This window comes from Petromyzon marinus, unplaced genomic scaffold, assembly GCF_048934315.1.
Source record: "Petromyzon marinus isolate PM22_M1 ecotype Great Lakes invasive population unplaced genomic scaffold, UKy_Petmar_22M1.pri1.0 PM_Scaffold_135, whole genome shotgun sequence".
NCBI lineage: Eukaryota > Metazoa > Chordata > Hyperoartia > Petromyzontiformes > Petromyzontidae > Petromyzon > Petromyzon marinus.
The window spans coordinates 89050-107600 of NW_027423097.1; the positions used below are offsets into that span (position 1 = coordinate 89050).

Genomic DNA, 18551 nt, shown 5'->3' on the forward strand with positions numbered 1-18551 from the left:
CAGTTTTTGTTTGTGCCAGTTAAAAGGGTAAAAACCTATTCCTAAGACAACTTAGATTAAGGCCATCAGTCTAACTCCGTTACTACAACAACAACTACAAGACAACTTAGATTAAGGCCATCAGTCTAACTCCGTTACTACAACAACAACAACCACAAGACAGCTTAGATTAAGGCCATCAGTCTAACTCCATACTACAACAACAACCACTAGACAGCTTAGATTAAGGCCATCAGTCTAACTCCGTTACTACAACAACAACAACCACAAGACAACTTAGATTAAGGCCATCAGTCTAACTCCGTACTACAACAACAACCACAAGACAACTTAGATTAAGGCCATCAGTCTAACTCCGTTACTACAACAACAACCACAAGACAGCTTAGATTAAGGCCATCAGTCTAACTCCATACTACAACAACAACCACTAGACAGCTTAGATTAAGGCCATCAGTCTAACTCCGTTACTACAACAACAACCACCACAAGACAACTTAGATTAAGGCCATCAGTCTAACTCCGTACTACAACAACAACCACAAGACAACTTAGATTAAGGCCATCAGTCTAACTCCGTTACTACAACAACAACCACAAGACAGCTTAGATTAAGGCCATCAGTCTAACTCCATACTACAACAACAACCACTAGACAGCTTAGATTAAGGCCATCAGTCTAACTCCGTTACTACAACAACAACCACCACAAGACAACTTAGATTAAGGCCGTCAGTCTAACTCCGTACTACAACAACAACCACAAGACAACTTAGATTAAGGCCATCAGTCTAACTCCGTACTACAACAACAACCACAAGACAACTTAGATTAAGGCCATCAGTCTTAACTCCGTACAACAACAACAACCACAAGACAACTTAGATTAAGGCCATCAGTCTTAACTCCGTTACTACAACAACAACCACAAGACAACTTACATTATGAGACCTCCTTTGCCAGTAACAAGATATAGGAATAGGTTTTACCCTTTTAACTGGCACAAAACGCCTTTTGGCGTCTTCTGGTCCAACACCAGCGGAGAGACTAAAGGGCTCTAAGAAAAGCCGTCTCGGGTGTGGACCAATCAAATTCAAGGACAGTGCCAATATCATCATCAGAGTTGTCTCTTTTTGTTTGCATTTTGATTGCTTGTGTTGTGGTTATTGCAAACATGATGCCTTGAATAAAGGTGTCAGTTTTTTTTAGTGCCAGTTAAAAGGGTAAAACCTATTCCTAAGACAACTTAGATTAAGGCCATCAGTCTAACTCCGTTACTACAACAAGACAAACCATTTTGATTTAAAGCTTTCGTGACTGCAGTAATTCATATTCTTAGTTTTTTCGGTAAAGTCACGTTTAAGGGAAACAACAAATAATAATAAAATATATATAAAACAATAAAAAATTCTCACGACGTTTCGACCATAACTCAAACGGTCATCTTCAGGTGTGTTGGTTCGCATAAAAATTTTTTTAAACGGCGCATTTATTTATTTATAAAACGTTGGCGCCACGCGCAGCGATTTGGCAATTTATTTAGGACTAGTCCATCTATGTTCTGAAAAGAGGAGGGGGGAGACGAAATATTTTTATAATGTATGCTGTCTGAAAGCCACTGTAAGCGTGAACAATCAATTAAGACCTGCAATCATTGGAAAGATTTGATAAACCATTTCAGGTCTTAATTGATTGTTCACCATTACAGTGGCTTTCAGACAGCATACATTATAAAAAAAATTCGTCTCCCCCTCCTCTTTTCAGAATATAGATGGACTAGTCCTAAATAAACTGCCAAATCGTTGCGCGTGGCGCTAACGTTTTTATAAATAAATAAATGCGCCGTTTAAAAATAAATTTATGCAAACCAACACACCTGAAGACGACCGTTTGAGTTATGGTCGAAACGTCGTGAGAATTTTTTTATTGTTTTATATATATTTTATTATTTTGTTGTTTCTCTTCAACGTGACTTTACCGAAAAAACTAAGAATATGAATTACTGCAGTCACGAAAGCTTTAAATCAAAACAAACCATGTCCAAAAACCAAAAAAAAACGTTTTCCAAATCACCAAAAAAATAAAGGCGTCATTGCAACATAACATTGATCACAGGGACCGAATTTTTTTAACAATAAATCGCGTAGATAGTTTATTTTAAAAGGTGGAATCTACGCGATTACAGCAAGCTTCCCCCGTGTCCCTGTGGCCCATGAATCCATGCGATTCTATCTCCGTGCCTTTACCGAATGAACCAGAGAGAGAGAGAAACGACTGGAGGAGTTGAGTCGCGTCCAGGATTGAGGTGGAGTATTGTGTTGCGACGTTCGGATCGCGTCTCGTAGAGACCCACAGAGACTCGTAGAAGTTTCACAGTTATCATTTATTAGGGTACCGAGTTACTCCGTTTGAGGCTGAGTCGACCTAGGGGAGGGCCCAGGACCGGTTAAAATAATCGTCACCGGTGGTGGCCGTGAGCGGGAATCGAACCCGGAGTCGTTGGGTTCGTAGCGCGGCGTAGCGCTAACCACTACACCACCGCTCCCCCCCCACACACACAGATACACACACTCGATACATACACACACAGATACACACACAGATACACACACACAGACAGACACACACACAGATACACATACAGAGACACACACAGACAGATACACACAGACAGATACACAGATACACACACAGATACACATACAGAGACACACACAGACAGATACACACACACAGACAGATACACACACAGACAGATACACACACAGACAGATACACACAGATACAGAGACACACACAGACAGGTACACAGAAACACACAGATACACACAGATACACACAGACAGACACAGACACAGATACACACACACAGATATACACACACAGACACACACACAGACAGATACACAGAAACACACAGATACGCAGATAAACACACACAGATACAGAGACACAGACACACAGATACACAGACACACACAGATACACAGACACACACACAGATACACAGACACACACACAGACAGATACACAGATACAGAGACACACAGACAGATACACAGACTCAGATACACACATACACACACACAGATACACCCACAGATGCACACAGATACACACACAGATACAGACACAGACACACACACACTCTACATACACACACAGACACAACAACAACCGCCATTCGCCACTAAGTGGCGGTGACGTCACCACGACCCTTGTGCCAGGCTAGGTGCACCCTGAGGCCACGTGAAGTGTCGAACGCCCGCTGGCAGGAGGTCACGGGGAAGACCCAGCAGGTGCCACGGGTCGACTGACTGAGATGACTGGCTGATGCACCACCTGTGCCCCCTACTGTGCCAATCTGCTGTGCTTTAGCCACCCGGCGTTCCACTCGTTGTTCTGAGCGTCGCTCCTCCGCCCTCCATTGTTGTTGGAGGGCGACTGCCTCCAACTGCCAAGTAGCATCCTTCACGAGCCTCCTCCACAGAGGCCGATCTTGACACCGCTGGTACCGGTCATCGGCAAGTCCACTCAGCTCCACGTCCTCCTGTACCACATCACTCCATCTCTTCTCTAGCCCGTGCCGCGCCCGTTTAGCCCCCTCGATCCGGCCAAACAAAAGCTGTTTCTGCATGCGGTGGCTGGGCATGCGGGCTACATGGCCCAGCCAACACAGCCTTGCCTGCCGGAGGAGTTCACTGATGGGTCTTTGTGTACAGATCAGACTAATACAGACCCATAAACACCCACAGAGACCCATAGAGAGCCACACTAAAACTGAACTGTGTTTATGTTACCAGGTTTAAGACCCCACTGTTTTGTCAGATAAGCGACCTGGCCATCACGAATTATAGCAGCTCACATAAAGTGGCTGATATAACTATCGGTATGAGTGTCGGGGTCTCTTTGTGGTGAGTCTGTAGGTCTCTGTGTGGTGAGTCTATGGGTCTCTGTGTAATGAGTCTATGGGTCTTTGTGTAATGAGTCTGTGGGTCTCTTTGTGATGAGTTTATGGGTCTCTGTGTGGTGAGTCTATGGGTCTCTGTGTGGTGAGTCTATGGGTCTCTGTATGGTGAGTCTATGGGTCTCTGTATGGTGAGTCTATGGGTCTCTGTGTGGTGAGTCTATGGGTATCTATGTAATGAGTCTATGGGTCTCTATGTATGAGTCTATGGGTCTCTGTGTAGTAATGAGTCTATGGGTCTCTGTGTGGTGAGTCTATGGGTCTCTGTGTGGTGAGTCTATGGGTCTCTGTGTAATGAGTCTGTGGGTCTCTGTGTGGTGAGTCTATGGGTCTCTGTGTAATGAGTCTATGGGTCTTTGTGTGATGAGTCTGTGGGTCTGTGTGGTGAGTCTGTGGGTCTCTGTGTGGTGAGTCTATGGGTCTCTGTGTGGTGAGTCTATGGGTCTCTGTGTGGTGAGTCTGTGGGTCTCTGTGTGGTGAGTCTGTGGGTCTCTGTGTGGTGAGTCTATGGGTCTCTGTGTGGGTCTCTGTGTGATGAGTCTGTGGGTCTCTGTGTGATGAGTCTATGGGTCTCTGTGTAATGAGTCTATGGGTCTCTGTGTGGGTCTCTGTGTGATGAGTCTGTGGGTCTCTGTGTGATGAGTCTATGGGTCTCTATGTAATGAATCTATGGGTCTCTATGTATGAGTCTATGGGTCTCTGTGTAGTGATGAGTCTATGGGTCGCTGTGTGGTGAGTCTATGGGTCTCTGTGTAATGAGTCTGTGGGTCTCTGTGTGGTGAGTCTGTAGGTCTCTGTGTGGTGAGTCTATGGGTCTCTGTGTAATGAGTCTATGGGTCTTTGTGTGATGAGTCTGTGGGTCTTTGTGTGGTGAGTCTATGGGTCTCTGTGTGGAGAGTCTGTGGGTCTCTGTGTAATGAGTCTGTGGGTCTCTTTGTGATGAGTTTATGGGTCTCTGTGTGGTGAGTCTATGGGTCTCTGTGGTGAGTCTATGGGTCTCTGTGTGGTGAGTCTATGGGTCTCTGTGTGGTGAGTTTGTGGGTCTCTGTGTGGTGAGTCTATGGGTCTCTGTGTGGTGAGTTTGTGGGTCTCTGTGTGGTGAGTCTATGGGTCTCTGTGTGGGTCTCTGTGTGGTGAGTCTGTGGGTCTCTGTGTAATGAGTCTATGGGTCTCTGTGTGGTGAGTCTATGGGTCTCTGTGTGGTGAGTCTGTGGGTCTCTGTGTGGTGAGTCTATGGGTCTCTGTGTGGTGAGTCTATGGGTCTCTGTGTGGTGAGTCTATGGGTCTGTGTGTGGTGAGTCTGTGGGTCTCTGTGTGGTGAGTCTGTGGATCTCTTTGTGATGAGTTTATGGGTCTCTGTGTGGTGAGTCTATGGGTCTCTGTGTGGTGAGTCTATGGGTCTCTGTATGGTGAGTCTGTGGGTCTCTGTGTGGTGAGTCTGTGGGTCTCTGTGTGGTGTCTGTGGGTCTCTGTGTGGTGAGTCTGTGGGTCTCTGTGTGGTGAATCTACGGGTCTCTGTGTGGTGAGTCTGTGGGTCTCTGTGTGGTAAGTCTATGGGTCTCTGTGTGGTGAGTCTATGGGTCTCTGTGTGGTGAGTCTATGGGTCTCTGTTTGGTGAGTCTATGGGTCTGTGTGTGGTGAGTCTGTGGGTCTCTGTGTGGTGAGGCTGTGGGTCTCTGTGTGGTGAGTCTATGGGTCTCTGTGTGGTGAGTCTGTGGGTCTCTGTGTGATGAGTCTATGGGTCTCTGTGTGGTGAGTCTGTGGGTCTCTGTGTGGTGAGTCTGTGGGTCTCTGTGGTGAGTCTGTGGGTCTCTGTGTGGTGAGTCTGTGGGTCTCTGTGTGGTGAGTCTGTGGGTCTCTTTGTGGTGAGTCTGTGGTTCTCTGTGTGGTTATCTGTGAATCGGGCAGTGGTGACGCAACTGCGCGTGACATCACGCACGCCACGGTCAGCTGATCGCGACCCAGTGAGCTAGGCGTTGCGTGATGACGCAACCTCGCGGGACGTAATCACGCACGCCACGGTCAGCTGATCGCGACCCAGTGAGCGAGGCGTGCGTGATGACGCGACCTCGCGTGACGTAATCACGCTCGCCACGGTCAGCTGATCGCGACCCAGTAAGCGAGTCGTTGCGTGATGACGCGACCTCGCGTGACGTAATCACGCACGCCACTGTCAGCTGATCGCGGACCCAGTGAGCGTGGTGACGTACCTTCGCCGCGACGTCATCGCGCAACCCTCCCCCCCCCGCTGCTCCGACCCGTAGCGTGCGTCATGACGTCAGCACGCCGACTCAAGAGCTAGAAGGCGGTGTCGGGGGCGGGGCGCGCCTGTGCGTGGTGACGTCAGCGCGTGCTTTTTACACACCACCCCCTCTAGGTACGTCATCACGCACGCTGCGTCACTCCGCCCCACTCCCCCCCCCTTTGCCTTCTGGACTCCAATGGGCGCGCGAGCTGTCATTGTTAGCGGACAGGTTTGCGATTTGCGCATAGCGCTTTAACAAAAATAAGCAAATTAACAATCATAGGGCAAGGACAACAACAACAACAACGACTCGACATGCACCTTCACCAGCTCTTCACGGGCGCCGTGAGCGGTGGAGATGGCAGCTTCGACGTTGGCAGCGTTGAGGAGGAGCCGTTCATCGTGAGGATTTTTAAATTAAGAAATACACACCACACACACAAAACCCCATTTAAAATAAACGTCAACTTTGTAGCGGGGGATTTTTAACGTGCGCGCTTCGATGCGGAATCTATTCCCCTAAGCGGTGATTTTTTTTTTAAACTGTTGCAGTAGCTTGCGAATTTTTTGTTGTTTGTATTCCGTAGCTTTGAGAAGCCGTTCAGAGTGAGCATTGAAATTAAGACTCCCAACACCACACAAAATCCTATTTTAAAATTAACGTCAACTTTGTAACCGGGAATTTTTAACCTGCGCCCTTCGATGCGGATGTCTTCCCCTACACAGTGATTTTTTTTAAAATTGCTGCAGTAGCTTGCAAAATGTTTTCCGTAGCGTTGAGGAGCCGTTCATAGTGAGCATTTAAATACAGACACCCCCCACATACACCACACACACACAATCCTATTTTAAAATTAACGTCAACTTTGTAACGGGGAATTTTTAACCTGCGCCCTTCGATGCAGGATGTCTTCCCCTACACAGTGATTTTTTTAAAAATTGCTGCAGTAGCTTGCAAAATGTTTTCCGTAGCGTTGAGGAGCCGTTCATAGTGAGCATTTAAATACAGACACCCCCCACATACACCACACACACACAATCCTATTTTAAAATTAACGTCAACTTTGTAACGGGGAATTTTTAACCTGCGCCCTTCGATGCAGGATGTCTTCCCCTACACAGTGATTTTTTTAAAAATTGCTGCAGTAGCTTGCAAAATGTTTTCCGTAGCGTTGAGGAGCCGTTCATAGTGAGCATTAAAATACAGACACCCCCCACATACACCACACACACACAAAATCCCATTTTAAAATAAACGTCAACTTTATAACGGGGAATTTTTAACCTGCGCCCTTCGATGCAGGATGTCTTCCCCTAAGCAGTGAATTTTTTTAAATTGCTGCAGCAGCTTGCAAAATGTTTTCCGTAGCGTTGAGGAGGCGTTCATAGTGAACATTAAAATACAGACACCCTCCACATACACCACACACACAAAATCCCATTTTAAAATAAACGTCAACTTTGTAACGGGGAATTTTTAACCTACGCCCTTCGATGCAGGATGTCTTCCCCTAAGCAGTGATTTTTTTTTATTTACTGCTGCAGTAGCTTGCAAAATTATTTTTTTAAATTCCGTTCTTAAAATATATTAACCCAAGATATTCTCGTCCGCACTGAGGGGGGGTGATGGATCTCTATAATCGTTAATATTTTACAAATGTATTTTGTTGTTACCGAGTGGTATTTGCATGTATCTGTTAACATGCGCCGTTTAACTGCGAACCTATATTCTATAAGTATAAATTTGTATACATTAAGAACCGTGTGGCATTTTAGCGCGTCAATTGGGTCACCTTGATTCGAATTCTTTTTTAAAATATTTATAATTTTAGGAGGGTTAAGAATATTTTTTTAACCCCTGTCATTAAACGCGGGATCGCTTCCCCTACAATTTAAATCTAAAAGCGCTTCGTGAATGTTTTATTTGCGAGTTTCCTGGTCACGGCTGCCATTAATGACTAATATTTTGTACAAAAACTATATATTTATAATTATAATAATCGAATAGACAAGATTTAGTTTCGCCTAAAAATTTTAACGTATGGTGACTTACCCTGCATTTTAAACTAAGAAGCGTTACTTAAGCTTTTAAGATCATATTTTATTTACAACATTACCACGTACTGTACAGTTAAAATCAGTATTATTTCTAAATTTTGTATCTTCTCAAACTAAACTAAATAATTTGTTAAACTCATACCAATCAATCCGCAATGTCTCCCCCTGCATTTTAAATTAAGCACCGTGGTGATAACATTTATTCTTAACATTATTTCAGACAATTAGCGCATAAACTGTACGGTATATATGCGTCGGTCTGTTAAGCCAATGGGGGTTATAGACGTTAAAAAAATCGGTAATGTTTAAATGTTATCTTCTTAAGCGAACGTAGATATTTTTTTAACTCGCACCAATCAATATCCAATGTCTTCCCCTACACATTTAACTAAGAAGCGTTTTATTTATATATACTGTAGAGTATAAATGCGTTTGGGTTTTTCATTGCGGGTAAACATTTTAATTAAGTATTATTTCTAAATTTTGTATCTTCTCAAACTAAACGAAATAATTTGTTAAACTCATTCCAATCAATCCGTAATGTCATCCCCCCTGCATTTTAAATTAAGAAGCGTGGTGATACGATTTATATTTGACATTTTTTCCGACAATTAGCGCATATATCGTACGGTATATATGCGATTGTGGTCTGTTAAGCCAATGGGGTTATAGACGTTACAAAAATCGGTAATGTTTAAATGTTATCTTCTTAAGCGAACGTAGATATTTTTTTTTAACTCGCACCAATCAATCCCCAACTACCTACCCTACATTGTAAATTAAGAACCGTGGTGATAACATTTAATAATTACATTATTTCAGATAATGAGCGCATATACTGTACGGTATATATGCGTGTGGTCTATTTAAGGCAATGTTATGATGCACATTTTTAAAATCGGTAATATTTGTTTAAATGTTATCTTCTCAAGCGAACGTAGATGTGTTATTTAACTCGCCCCAATCAAGCCCCAATGCCTTCCCCTACATTGTTAAACTATCCTAACGATTCATAAAGTGTAACTTTGCGTTTTATTAACTTGGAACGGAATGATTAACAACGCATTAGGTTACACGGCTGTCATTAATTATGCATCGGAGATTCCAGCCTGCACACGCCACAGCCTCTATAATTAAAGACATTCATAAGCACGTGGCATTAACTTACAACGCAATGTAAGATCACATTTGAAGACACGCACATATATACAGGATATTCGTGTTATAGAGGCGCAGCCCCTGCAATAGCCTCGAAGTTCTGGGCGCCGCTAGAGGCCGCTGCAAACCAGGGCTGTGAGTACGGTCTAACTCACCACCACCACGTGACAGACCCACCCACACACTGACCCACCCACTAACCCACCGACCCACTCATCCACCCACCCACTCGCCCACCCACTAACCCACTCACCCACTAACCCACTCACTAACCCACCAACTCACTAACCCACCCACCCACTCACCACCCCCCCACCCACCCTCTCACCACCCCCCCACCCACCCTCTCACCACCCCCACCCACCCTCCCCACCCTCCCCACCCACCCTCTCACCACCCCCACCCACCCTCCCCACCCACCCTCTCCCCACCCCACCCACCCTTCACCCCCCACACTCCCCACCCACCCTCTCACCACCCCCACCCACCCTTCACCCACCCACACTCCCCACCCACCCTCTCACCACCCTCCCCACCCACCCTCTCCCCACCCCACCCACCCTTCACCCCCCACACTCCCCACCCACCCTCTCACCACTCCCACCCACCCTCTCACCACCCACCCTCCCCACCCACCCTCTCCCCACCCACCCTTCCCACCCACCCTCTCCCCACCCCACCCACCCTCTCCCCACCCACCCTCTCCCCACCCCACCCACCCTCTCCCCACCCACCCTCCCCCCCCACCCTCTCCCCACCCCACCCACCCCACCCACCCTCTCCCCACCCACCCTCTCCCCACCCACCCTCTCCCCACCCACCCTCCCCACCCACCCTCTCCCCACCCACCCTCTCCCCACCCCACCCACCCTCTCCCCACCCACCCTCTCCCCACCCCACCCACCCTCTCCCCACCCACCCTCCCCCCCCACCCTCTCCCCACCCCACCCACCCTCTCCCCACCCACCCTCTCCCCACCCACCCACCCTCTCCCCACCCCACCCACCCTCTCCCCACCCACCCTCCCCACCCACCCTCTCCCCACCCCACCCACCCTCTCCCCCCCCCACCCTCCCAGGCCTACGCGTCAGGCTGTGCGCTGGTGCTGCTGGACGTGGAGTTGAACCGCGTGCAGGCGCTGGGCAGGGGGGGGCGGAGGAGCCAACCTCTGGGGTGTCTCGCTTGCTCACAGCGCAGTGGCAGGGTGGGTGGGTGGGGTGGTGGGTGGGTTAGTGGGTGGGTGGGTGAGTGGGTGAGTGGGTGGGTGGGGTGGTGGGTAGGTTAGTGGGTGGGTGGGTGAGTGGGTGAGTGGGTGGGTGGGGTGGTGGGTGGGTTAGTGGGTGGGTGGGTGAGTGGGTGAGTGGGTGGGTGGGGTGGTGGGTGGGTTAGTGGGTGGGTGGGTGAGTGGGTGGGTGGGGTGGTGGGTGGGTTAGTGGGTGGGTGGGTGAGTGGGTGAGTGGGTGGGTGGGTGGGGTGGTGGGTAGGTTAGTGGGTGGGTGAGTGGGTGGGTGGGTGGGTGAGTGGGTGGATGGGTGAGTGGGTGGGTTAGTGGGTGGGGTGGTGGGTGGGGTGGTGGGTGGGTGGGTTAGTGGATGAGTGGGTGGGGTGGTGGGTGGGTGAGTGGGTGGGGTGGTGGGTGGGTGAGTGGGTGGGGTGGTGGGGTGGGTGGGTTAGTGGGTAGGTGAGTGGGTGGGGTGGTGGGTGGGTGAATGGATGAGTGGGTGGGTTAGTGGGTGCGGTGGTAGTTGGGTGAGTGGGTGGGTGGGTTAGGGGGTGGGTTAGTGGGTGGGGTGGTGGGTGGGTTAGTGGTGGGTGAGTGGGTGGTGGGTGGGGTGGGGTGGTGGGTGGGTGGGTGGGTGAGTGAGTGGGTGGGTGGGTTAGTGGGTGGGTGAGTGGATGGGTGGGTGGGTTAGTGGGTGGGGTGTTGGGTGGGTAGGGGGTGGGTTAGTGGGTGGGAGTGGTGGGTGGTTAGTGGTGGGTTGAGTGGGTGGTGGGTGGGGTGGGGTGGTGGGTGGGTGGGTGAGTGAGTGGGTGCGTGGGTTAGTGGGTGGGTGAGTGGGGGGGTGAGTGGGTGGGGTGGGTGGTGGGTGAGTGGGATGGGTGGGTGGGTTGGGGGGGGGTGGGTGGGTGGGTGAGGGAGTGAGTCGGTGTGGGGGTGGTGTGGGTGGGTGGGTGGGGTGGTGGGTGGTTTGGGTGGGTGGGTGGTGGGTGGGTGAATGGGTGGGTGAGGTGGTTAAGTGGGTGCGGTGGTAGTTGGTGAGTGGGTGGGTGGGTGGGTTAGGGGGTGGGTTTAGTGGGTGGGGTGGTGGGTGGGTGGGTTAGTGGTGGGTGAGTGGGTGGGTGGGGTGGGGTGGGGTGGTGGGTGTGTGGGTGGGTGAGGGAGTGGGTGGGTGGGTTAGGGGTGGGTGAGTGGGTGAGTGGGTGAGTGGATGGGTGGGTGGGTTAGTGGGTGGGGTGGTGGTGGGTTAGGGGGTGGGGTTGTGGGTGGGTGGGGGTGGGTTGTGGTGGGTGAGTGGGTGGTGGGGTGGGGTGGGGGTGGGTGGGGGGTGAGTGAGTTGAGTGAGTGGGTGCGTGGGGTTAGGTGGGTGGGTGAGGTGGGTGGGTGGGTGGGGTGGGTGGGTGGGTGGGTGATGGATGGGTGGGTTAGGGGTGAGTGGGTGGGTGGTGAGGAGTGAGTCGGTGTGTGGGGTGGTGGGTGGGTGAGTGGGTCGGTGAGTGGGTGGGTTAGTGGGTGGGTGGTGGGTGGGTGAATGGATGAGTGGGTGGGTTAGTGGGTGCGGTGGTAGTTGGGTGAGTGGGTGGGTGGGTTAGGGGGTGGGTTAGTGGGTGGGGTGGTGGGTGGGTGGGTTAGTGGTGGGTGAGTGGGTGGTGGGTGGGGTGGGTGGGTGGGTGGGTGAGTGAGTGGGTGGGTGGGTTAGTGGGTGGGTGAGTGGGTGAGTGGATGGGTGGGTGGGTTAGTGGGTGGGGTGGTGGGTGGGTTAGGGGGTGGGTTAGTGGGGTGGAGTGGTGGGTGGGTTAGTGGTGGGTGAGTGGGTGGTGGGTGGGGTGGGGTGGTGGGTGGGTGGGTGAGTGAGTGGGTGCGTGGGTTAGTGGGTGGGTGAGTGGGTGAGTGGGTGAGTGGGTGGGGGTGGTGGGTGGGTGATGGATGGGTGGGTGGGTTAGTGGGTGAGTGGGTGGGTGGGTGAGGGAGTGAGTTGGTGTGTGGGGTGGTGGGTGGGTGAGTGGGTCGGTGAGTGGGTGGGTTAGTGGGTGGGTGGTGGGTGGGTGAATGGATGAGTGGGTGGGTTAGTGGGTGCGGTGGTAGTTGGGTGAGTGGGTGGGTGGGTTAGGGGGTGGGTTAGTGGGTGGGGTGGTGGGTGGGTGGGTGTAGTGGTGGGTGAGTGGGTGGTGGGTGGGGTGGGGTGGTGGGTGTGTGGGTGGGTGAGTGAGTGGGTGGGTGGGTTAGTGGGTGGGTGAGTGGGTGAGTGGGTGAGTGGATGGGTGGGTGGGTTAGTGGGTGGGGTGGTGGGTGGGTTAGGGGGTGGGTTAGTGGGTGGAGTGGTGGGTGGGTTAGTGGTGGGTGAGTGGGTGGTGGGTGGGGTGGGGGGGTGGGTGGGTGGGTGAGTGAGTGGGGTGCGTGGGTTGGTGAGTGGGGGTGAGTGGGTGAGTGGGTGAGTGGGTGGGGGGTGGGTGGGTGGATGGAGTGGGGTGGGTGGGTTTAGTGGGTGAGTGGGTGGGTGGGTGAGGGAGTGAGTCCGGTGTGTGGGGTGGTGGGTGGGTGAGTGGGTCGGTGAGTGGGTGGGTTAGTGGGTGGGTGGTGGGGTGGGTGAATGGATGAGTGGGTGGGTTAGTGGGTGCGGTGGTAGTTGGGTGAGTGGGTGGGTGGGTTAGGGGGTGGGTTAGTGGGTGGGGTGGTGGGTGGGTGGGTTAGTGGTGGGTGAGTGGGTGGTGGGTGGGGTGGGTGGGTGGGTGGGTGAGTGAGTGGGTGGGTGGGTTAGTGGGTGGGTGAGTGGGTGAGTGGATGGGTGGGTGGGTTAGTGGGTGGGGTGGTGGGTGGGTTAGGGGGTGGGTTAGTGGGTGGAGTGGTGGGTGGGTTAGTGGTGGGTGAGTGGGTGGTGGGTGGGGTGGGGTGGTGGGTGGGTGGGTGAGTGAGTGGGTGCGTGGGTTAGTGGGTGGGTGAGTGGGTGAGTGGGTGGGGTGGTGGGTGGGTGAGTGGATGGGTGGGTGGGTTAGTGGGTGAGTGGGTGGGTGGGTGAGGGAGTGAGTCGGTGTGTGGGGTGGTGGGTGGGTGAGTGGGTCGGTGAGTGGGTGGGTTAGTGGGTGGGTGGTGGGTGGGTGAGGGAGTGAGTCGGTGGGTGGGGTGGTGGGTGGGTGAGTGAGTGAGTGGGTCGGTGGGTGGGTGAGTTAGTGGGTGGGTTAGTGGGTGGGTGAGTGAGTCTCTGAGTGAGTCTCTGAGTGAGTCTCTGATTGAGTCTGTGAGTCTCTGAGTGAGTCTCTGAGTGAGTCTGAGTGAGTCTGTGCGTCTCTGAGTGAGTCTCTGAGTGAGTCTCTGAGTGAGTCTCTGAGTGAGTCTCAGTGAGTCTGTGCGTCTCTGAGTGAGTCTGTGAGTCTCTGAGTGAGTCTCTGAGTGAGTCTATGAGTCTCTGAGTGAGTCTCTGAGTGAGTCTCTGAGTGAGTCTCTGAGTGAGTCTCTGAGTAAGTCTCTGAGTGAGTCTCTGAGTGAGTCTGAGTCTCTGAGTGAGTCTATGAGTCTCTGAGTGAGTCTATGAGTCTCTGAGTGAGTCTGTGAGTCTCTGAGTGATTCTCTGACTGAGTCTGTGAGTCTCTGAGTGAGTCTCTGAGTGAGTCTCTGAGTGAGTCTCTGAGTGAGTCTATGAGTCTCTGGGTAAGTCTCTGAGTGAGTCTCTGAGTGAGTCTCTGAGGGAGTCTCTGAGTGAGTCTGTGAGTCTCTGAGTGAGTCTCTGAGTGAGTCTCTGAGTGAGTCTATGAGTCTCTGAGTGAGTCTCTGAGTGAGTCTCTGAGTGAGTCTCTGAGTGAGTCTCTGAGTGAGTCTGTGAGTCTGTGAGTCTGTGAGTCTGTGAGTCTCTGAGTGAGTCTCTGAGTGAGTCTCTGATTGAGTCTCTGAGTGAGTCTCTGAGTGAGTCTCTGAGTGAGTCTCTGAGTCTCTGAGTGAGTCTCTGAGTGAGTCTATGAGTCTCTGCATGAGTCTGAGTGAGTCTCTGAGTGAGTCTCTGAGTGAGTCTCTGAGTGAGTCTATGAGTCTCTGAGTGAGTCTGTGAGTCCCTGAGTGAGACTCTGAGTGAGTCTGTGAGTCTCTGAGTGAGTCTCTGAGTGAGTCCCTGAGTGAGTCTCTGAGTGAGTCTATGAGTCTCTGAGTAAGTCTCTGAGTGAGGCTCTGAGTGAGTCTATGAGTCTCTGAGTGAGTCTCTGAGTGAGTCTCTGAGTGAGTCTCTGAGTGAGTCTGTGAGTGAGTCTGTGAGTCTCTGTGTGAGTCTCTGAGTGAGTCCGTGAGTCTCTGAGTGAGTCTCTGAGTGAGTCTCTGAGTGAGTCTATGAGTCTCTGAGTAAGTCTCTGAGTGAGTCTCTGAGTGAGTCTGTGAGTCTCTGAGTGAGGCTCTGAGTGAGTCTCTGAGTGAGTCTCTGAGTGAGTCTCTGAGTGAGTCTCTGAGTGAGTCTCTGAGTGAGTCTATGAGTCTCTGAGTAAGTCTCTGAGTGAGTCTCTGAGTGAGTCTCTGAGTGAGTCTCTGAGTGAGTCTCTGAGTGAGTCTCTGAGTGAGTCTCTGAGTGAGTCTCTGAGTGAGTCTATGAGTCTCTGAGTAAGTCTCTGAGTGAGTCTCTGAGTGAGTCTCTGAGTGAGTCTGAGTGAGTCTCTGAGTGAGTCTGTGAGTCTCTGCATGAGTCTATGAGTGAGTCTCTGAGTGAGTCTCTGAGTGAGTCTCTGCGTGAGTCTCTGAGTGAGTCTCTGAGTGAGTCTCTGCGTGAGTCTATGAGTCTCTGAGTGAGTCTGTGAGTCTCTGCCTGAGTCTATGAGTGAGTCTCTGAGTGAGTCTGACTTGTGCTGTGTTTTCAGATCGCTGCTGGTTTTGGCTGCCAGATCATCATCTATGACCCAAGACCTCTCGTCGACCAATCAAATGGCTCGGTAATGCCCCACTCACTCACCTACTCACTCACTCACCCACTCACTCACCCACCCACTTACTCACCCACCCACTTACTCACCCACCCACCCACTCACTCACCCACCTACTCACCCACTCACCCACTCACTCACCCACCCACCCACTCACTCACTCACCCACACACTCACTCACCCACCCACTTACTCACCCACCCACCCACTCACTCACTCACTCACCCCACTCACCCACCTACTCACTCACCCACTCACTCACCCACTCACTCACCCTCACACTCACCCACATACTCATCTACATACTCACCCACTCACCCACCCACTCACTCACCCACTCACCCACTCACTCACCCACTCACCCACTCACTCACCCACACACTCACCCACATACTCACTCACCCACTCACCCACATACTCACCCACCCACTCACTCACCCACTCACTTACCCACTCATCCACTCACTCACTCACCCCACACACTCACCCACATACTCACTCACCCACCCACTCACTCAACCACCCACCCACTCACCCACCCACCCACCCACACACACACCCACTCACCCACTCACCCACACACTAACTCACACACTCACCCACACACTCACCCACATACCCACATACTCACTCACCCACCCACCCACTCACTCACCCACTCACCCACATACTCACTCACCCACTCACTCACCCACTCACTCACTCACTCACCCACACACTCACCCACACACTCACCCACACACTCACTCACCCATTCACCCACTCACTCACCCACTCACTCACTCACTCACCCACTCACTCACTCACTCACCCACTCACCCACATACTCACTCACCGACTCACTCACCCACTCACTCACTCACCCACACATTCACCTACACACTCACCCACACACTCACTCACCCATTCACCCACTCACTCACTCACCCACTCACTCACTCACTCACTGACTCACTCACCCACTCACTCACTCACACACCCAACCACCCACCCACTCACCCACTCACTCACTCACCCACTCACTCACCCACCCACACACCCACTCTCCCACCCACTCTCCCACCCACTCACTGACTCACCCACTCATGCACTCAACCACCCATCCACTAACTCGCCCAATCATCCACTCTCTCATGCACTCACCCACCCATCCACTTACCCACCCACTCACTCACATACTCACCTACTCACTGACCTGCTCACCCACTCAGGCACTCACTCACCCATTTGCTTACCCATTCGCTCACCCATTCACTCACCCACTCACTCACCCACTCAACCACTCACTCACACACTCACTCACCCACCCAGTCACTCACCCACCCTCTCACCCACCCTCTCACTCACCCTCTCAACCACCCACTCGCCCACTCACCCACTCTCTCATGCACCACTCACTCACCCTGTCACTCACCCTCTCACTCACCCTCTCACTCACCCATTCACCTACTCACCCACTCACCCTCTCACTCACCCACCCACCCTCTCACCCACCCTCTCACCCACCCTCTAACTCACCCTTTCATTCACCCTCTCACTCACCCACTCACCCACCCTGTCACTCACCCTTTCACTCACCCTGTCACTCACCTACTCACCCACTCACTCACCCTCTCACTCACCCACTCACCCTTTCAGTCACCCTGTCACTCACTCACCTACTCACCCACTCACTCACCCTCTCACTCACCCACTCACTCACCCTCTCACTCACCCTCTCACTCACCCTCTTATTCACCCTTTCACTCACTCACCTACTCACTCACTCACCCATTCACTCACCCTCTCACTCAACCTTTCACTCACCCTTTCACTCACCCTCTCACTCACCCACATACTCACCCACATACTCACCCTCTCACTCACCCTTTCACTCACCCTCTCACTCACCCTCTCACTCACCCATTCACCCACTCACCCTCTCACGCACCCTCTCACTCGCCCTCTCACTCACCCTCTCACTCACCCTCTCACTCACCCTCTCACTCACCCACATACTCACCCTCTCACTCACCCTTTCACTCACCATCTCACTCACCCATTCACCCACTCACCCTCTCACTCACCCTCTCACTCGCCCTCTCACTCACCCTCTCACTCACCCACCCACCTTCTCACTCACTCACCCACTCACCCACGCTCTCACTCACCCACCCACCTACTCACCCACCCACCCTCTCACTCACCCTCTCACTCACCCACCCACCTACTCACCCACTCACCCTCTCACTCACCCTCTCACTCACCCACCCACCTACTCACCCACCCACCCTCTCACTCACCCTCTCACTCACCCACCCACCTACTCACTCACCCTCTCACTCACCCACCCACCTACTCACCCTCTCACTCGCCCTCCCACTCACCCTCTCACTCACCCACTCACCCTCTCACTCACTCACCCACCCACCCTCTCACTCACTCACTCACCCACCCACCCTCCTCACTCACCCTCTCACCCACCCACCCACCCTCTCACTCACCCTCTCACTCACCCTCTCACCCACCCTCTCACTCACTCACTCACCCACTCACCCTCTCACTCACCCACTCACCCACCCTCTCACTCACCCTCTCACTCACCCTCTCACTCACCCACCCACCTACTCACCCACCCTCTCACTCACCCACTCACCCTCTCACTCACCCTCTCACTCACCCACCTACTCACCCACTCACCCACCCACTCACCCACCCACCCTCTCACTCACCCACCCACCCACCCTCTCACTCACCCTCTCACTCACCCACCCACCTACTCACTCACTCACCCTCTCACTCACCCTCTCACTCAACCACCCACCTACTCACTCACCCACCCTCTCACTCACCCACCCACCTACTCACTCACCCACCCTCTCACTCATCCACCCACCTACTCACCCACCCACCCTCTCACTCACCCCTCTCACCCGCCCACCGATCCACCCACCCTCTCACCCACCCACCCACCTACTCAACCCACCCTCTCACTCACCCTCTCACTCACCCTCCCACCTACTCACCCACCCT

The 18551-nt window shown here is 52.3% G+C and overlaps 1 protein-coding gene across 1 annotated transcript in view; it reads left to right on the forward strand.

Annotated features, from left to right (window-relative positions):
* Nucleotides 1-6350: 6350 nt before the first annotated feature.
* Nucleotides 6351-18551, forward strand: part of LOC142922656 (dmX-like protein 1) — a 78453-nt gene continuing 66252 nt past the window's right edge. The window contains exons 1-3 of the mRNA XM_076063493.1: nt 6351-6614; nt 10507-10632; nt 15477-15548. Of these exons, the coding sequence (XP_075919608.1) occupies nt 6528-6614; nt 10507-10632; nt 15477-15548 (285 nt within the window). The 5' untranslated portion in view covers nt 6351-6527. The remainder of the gene's footprint in view (nt 6615-10506; nt 10633-15476; nt 15549-18551) is intronic.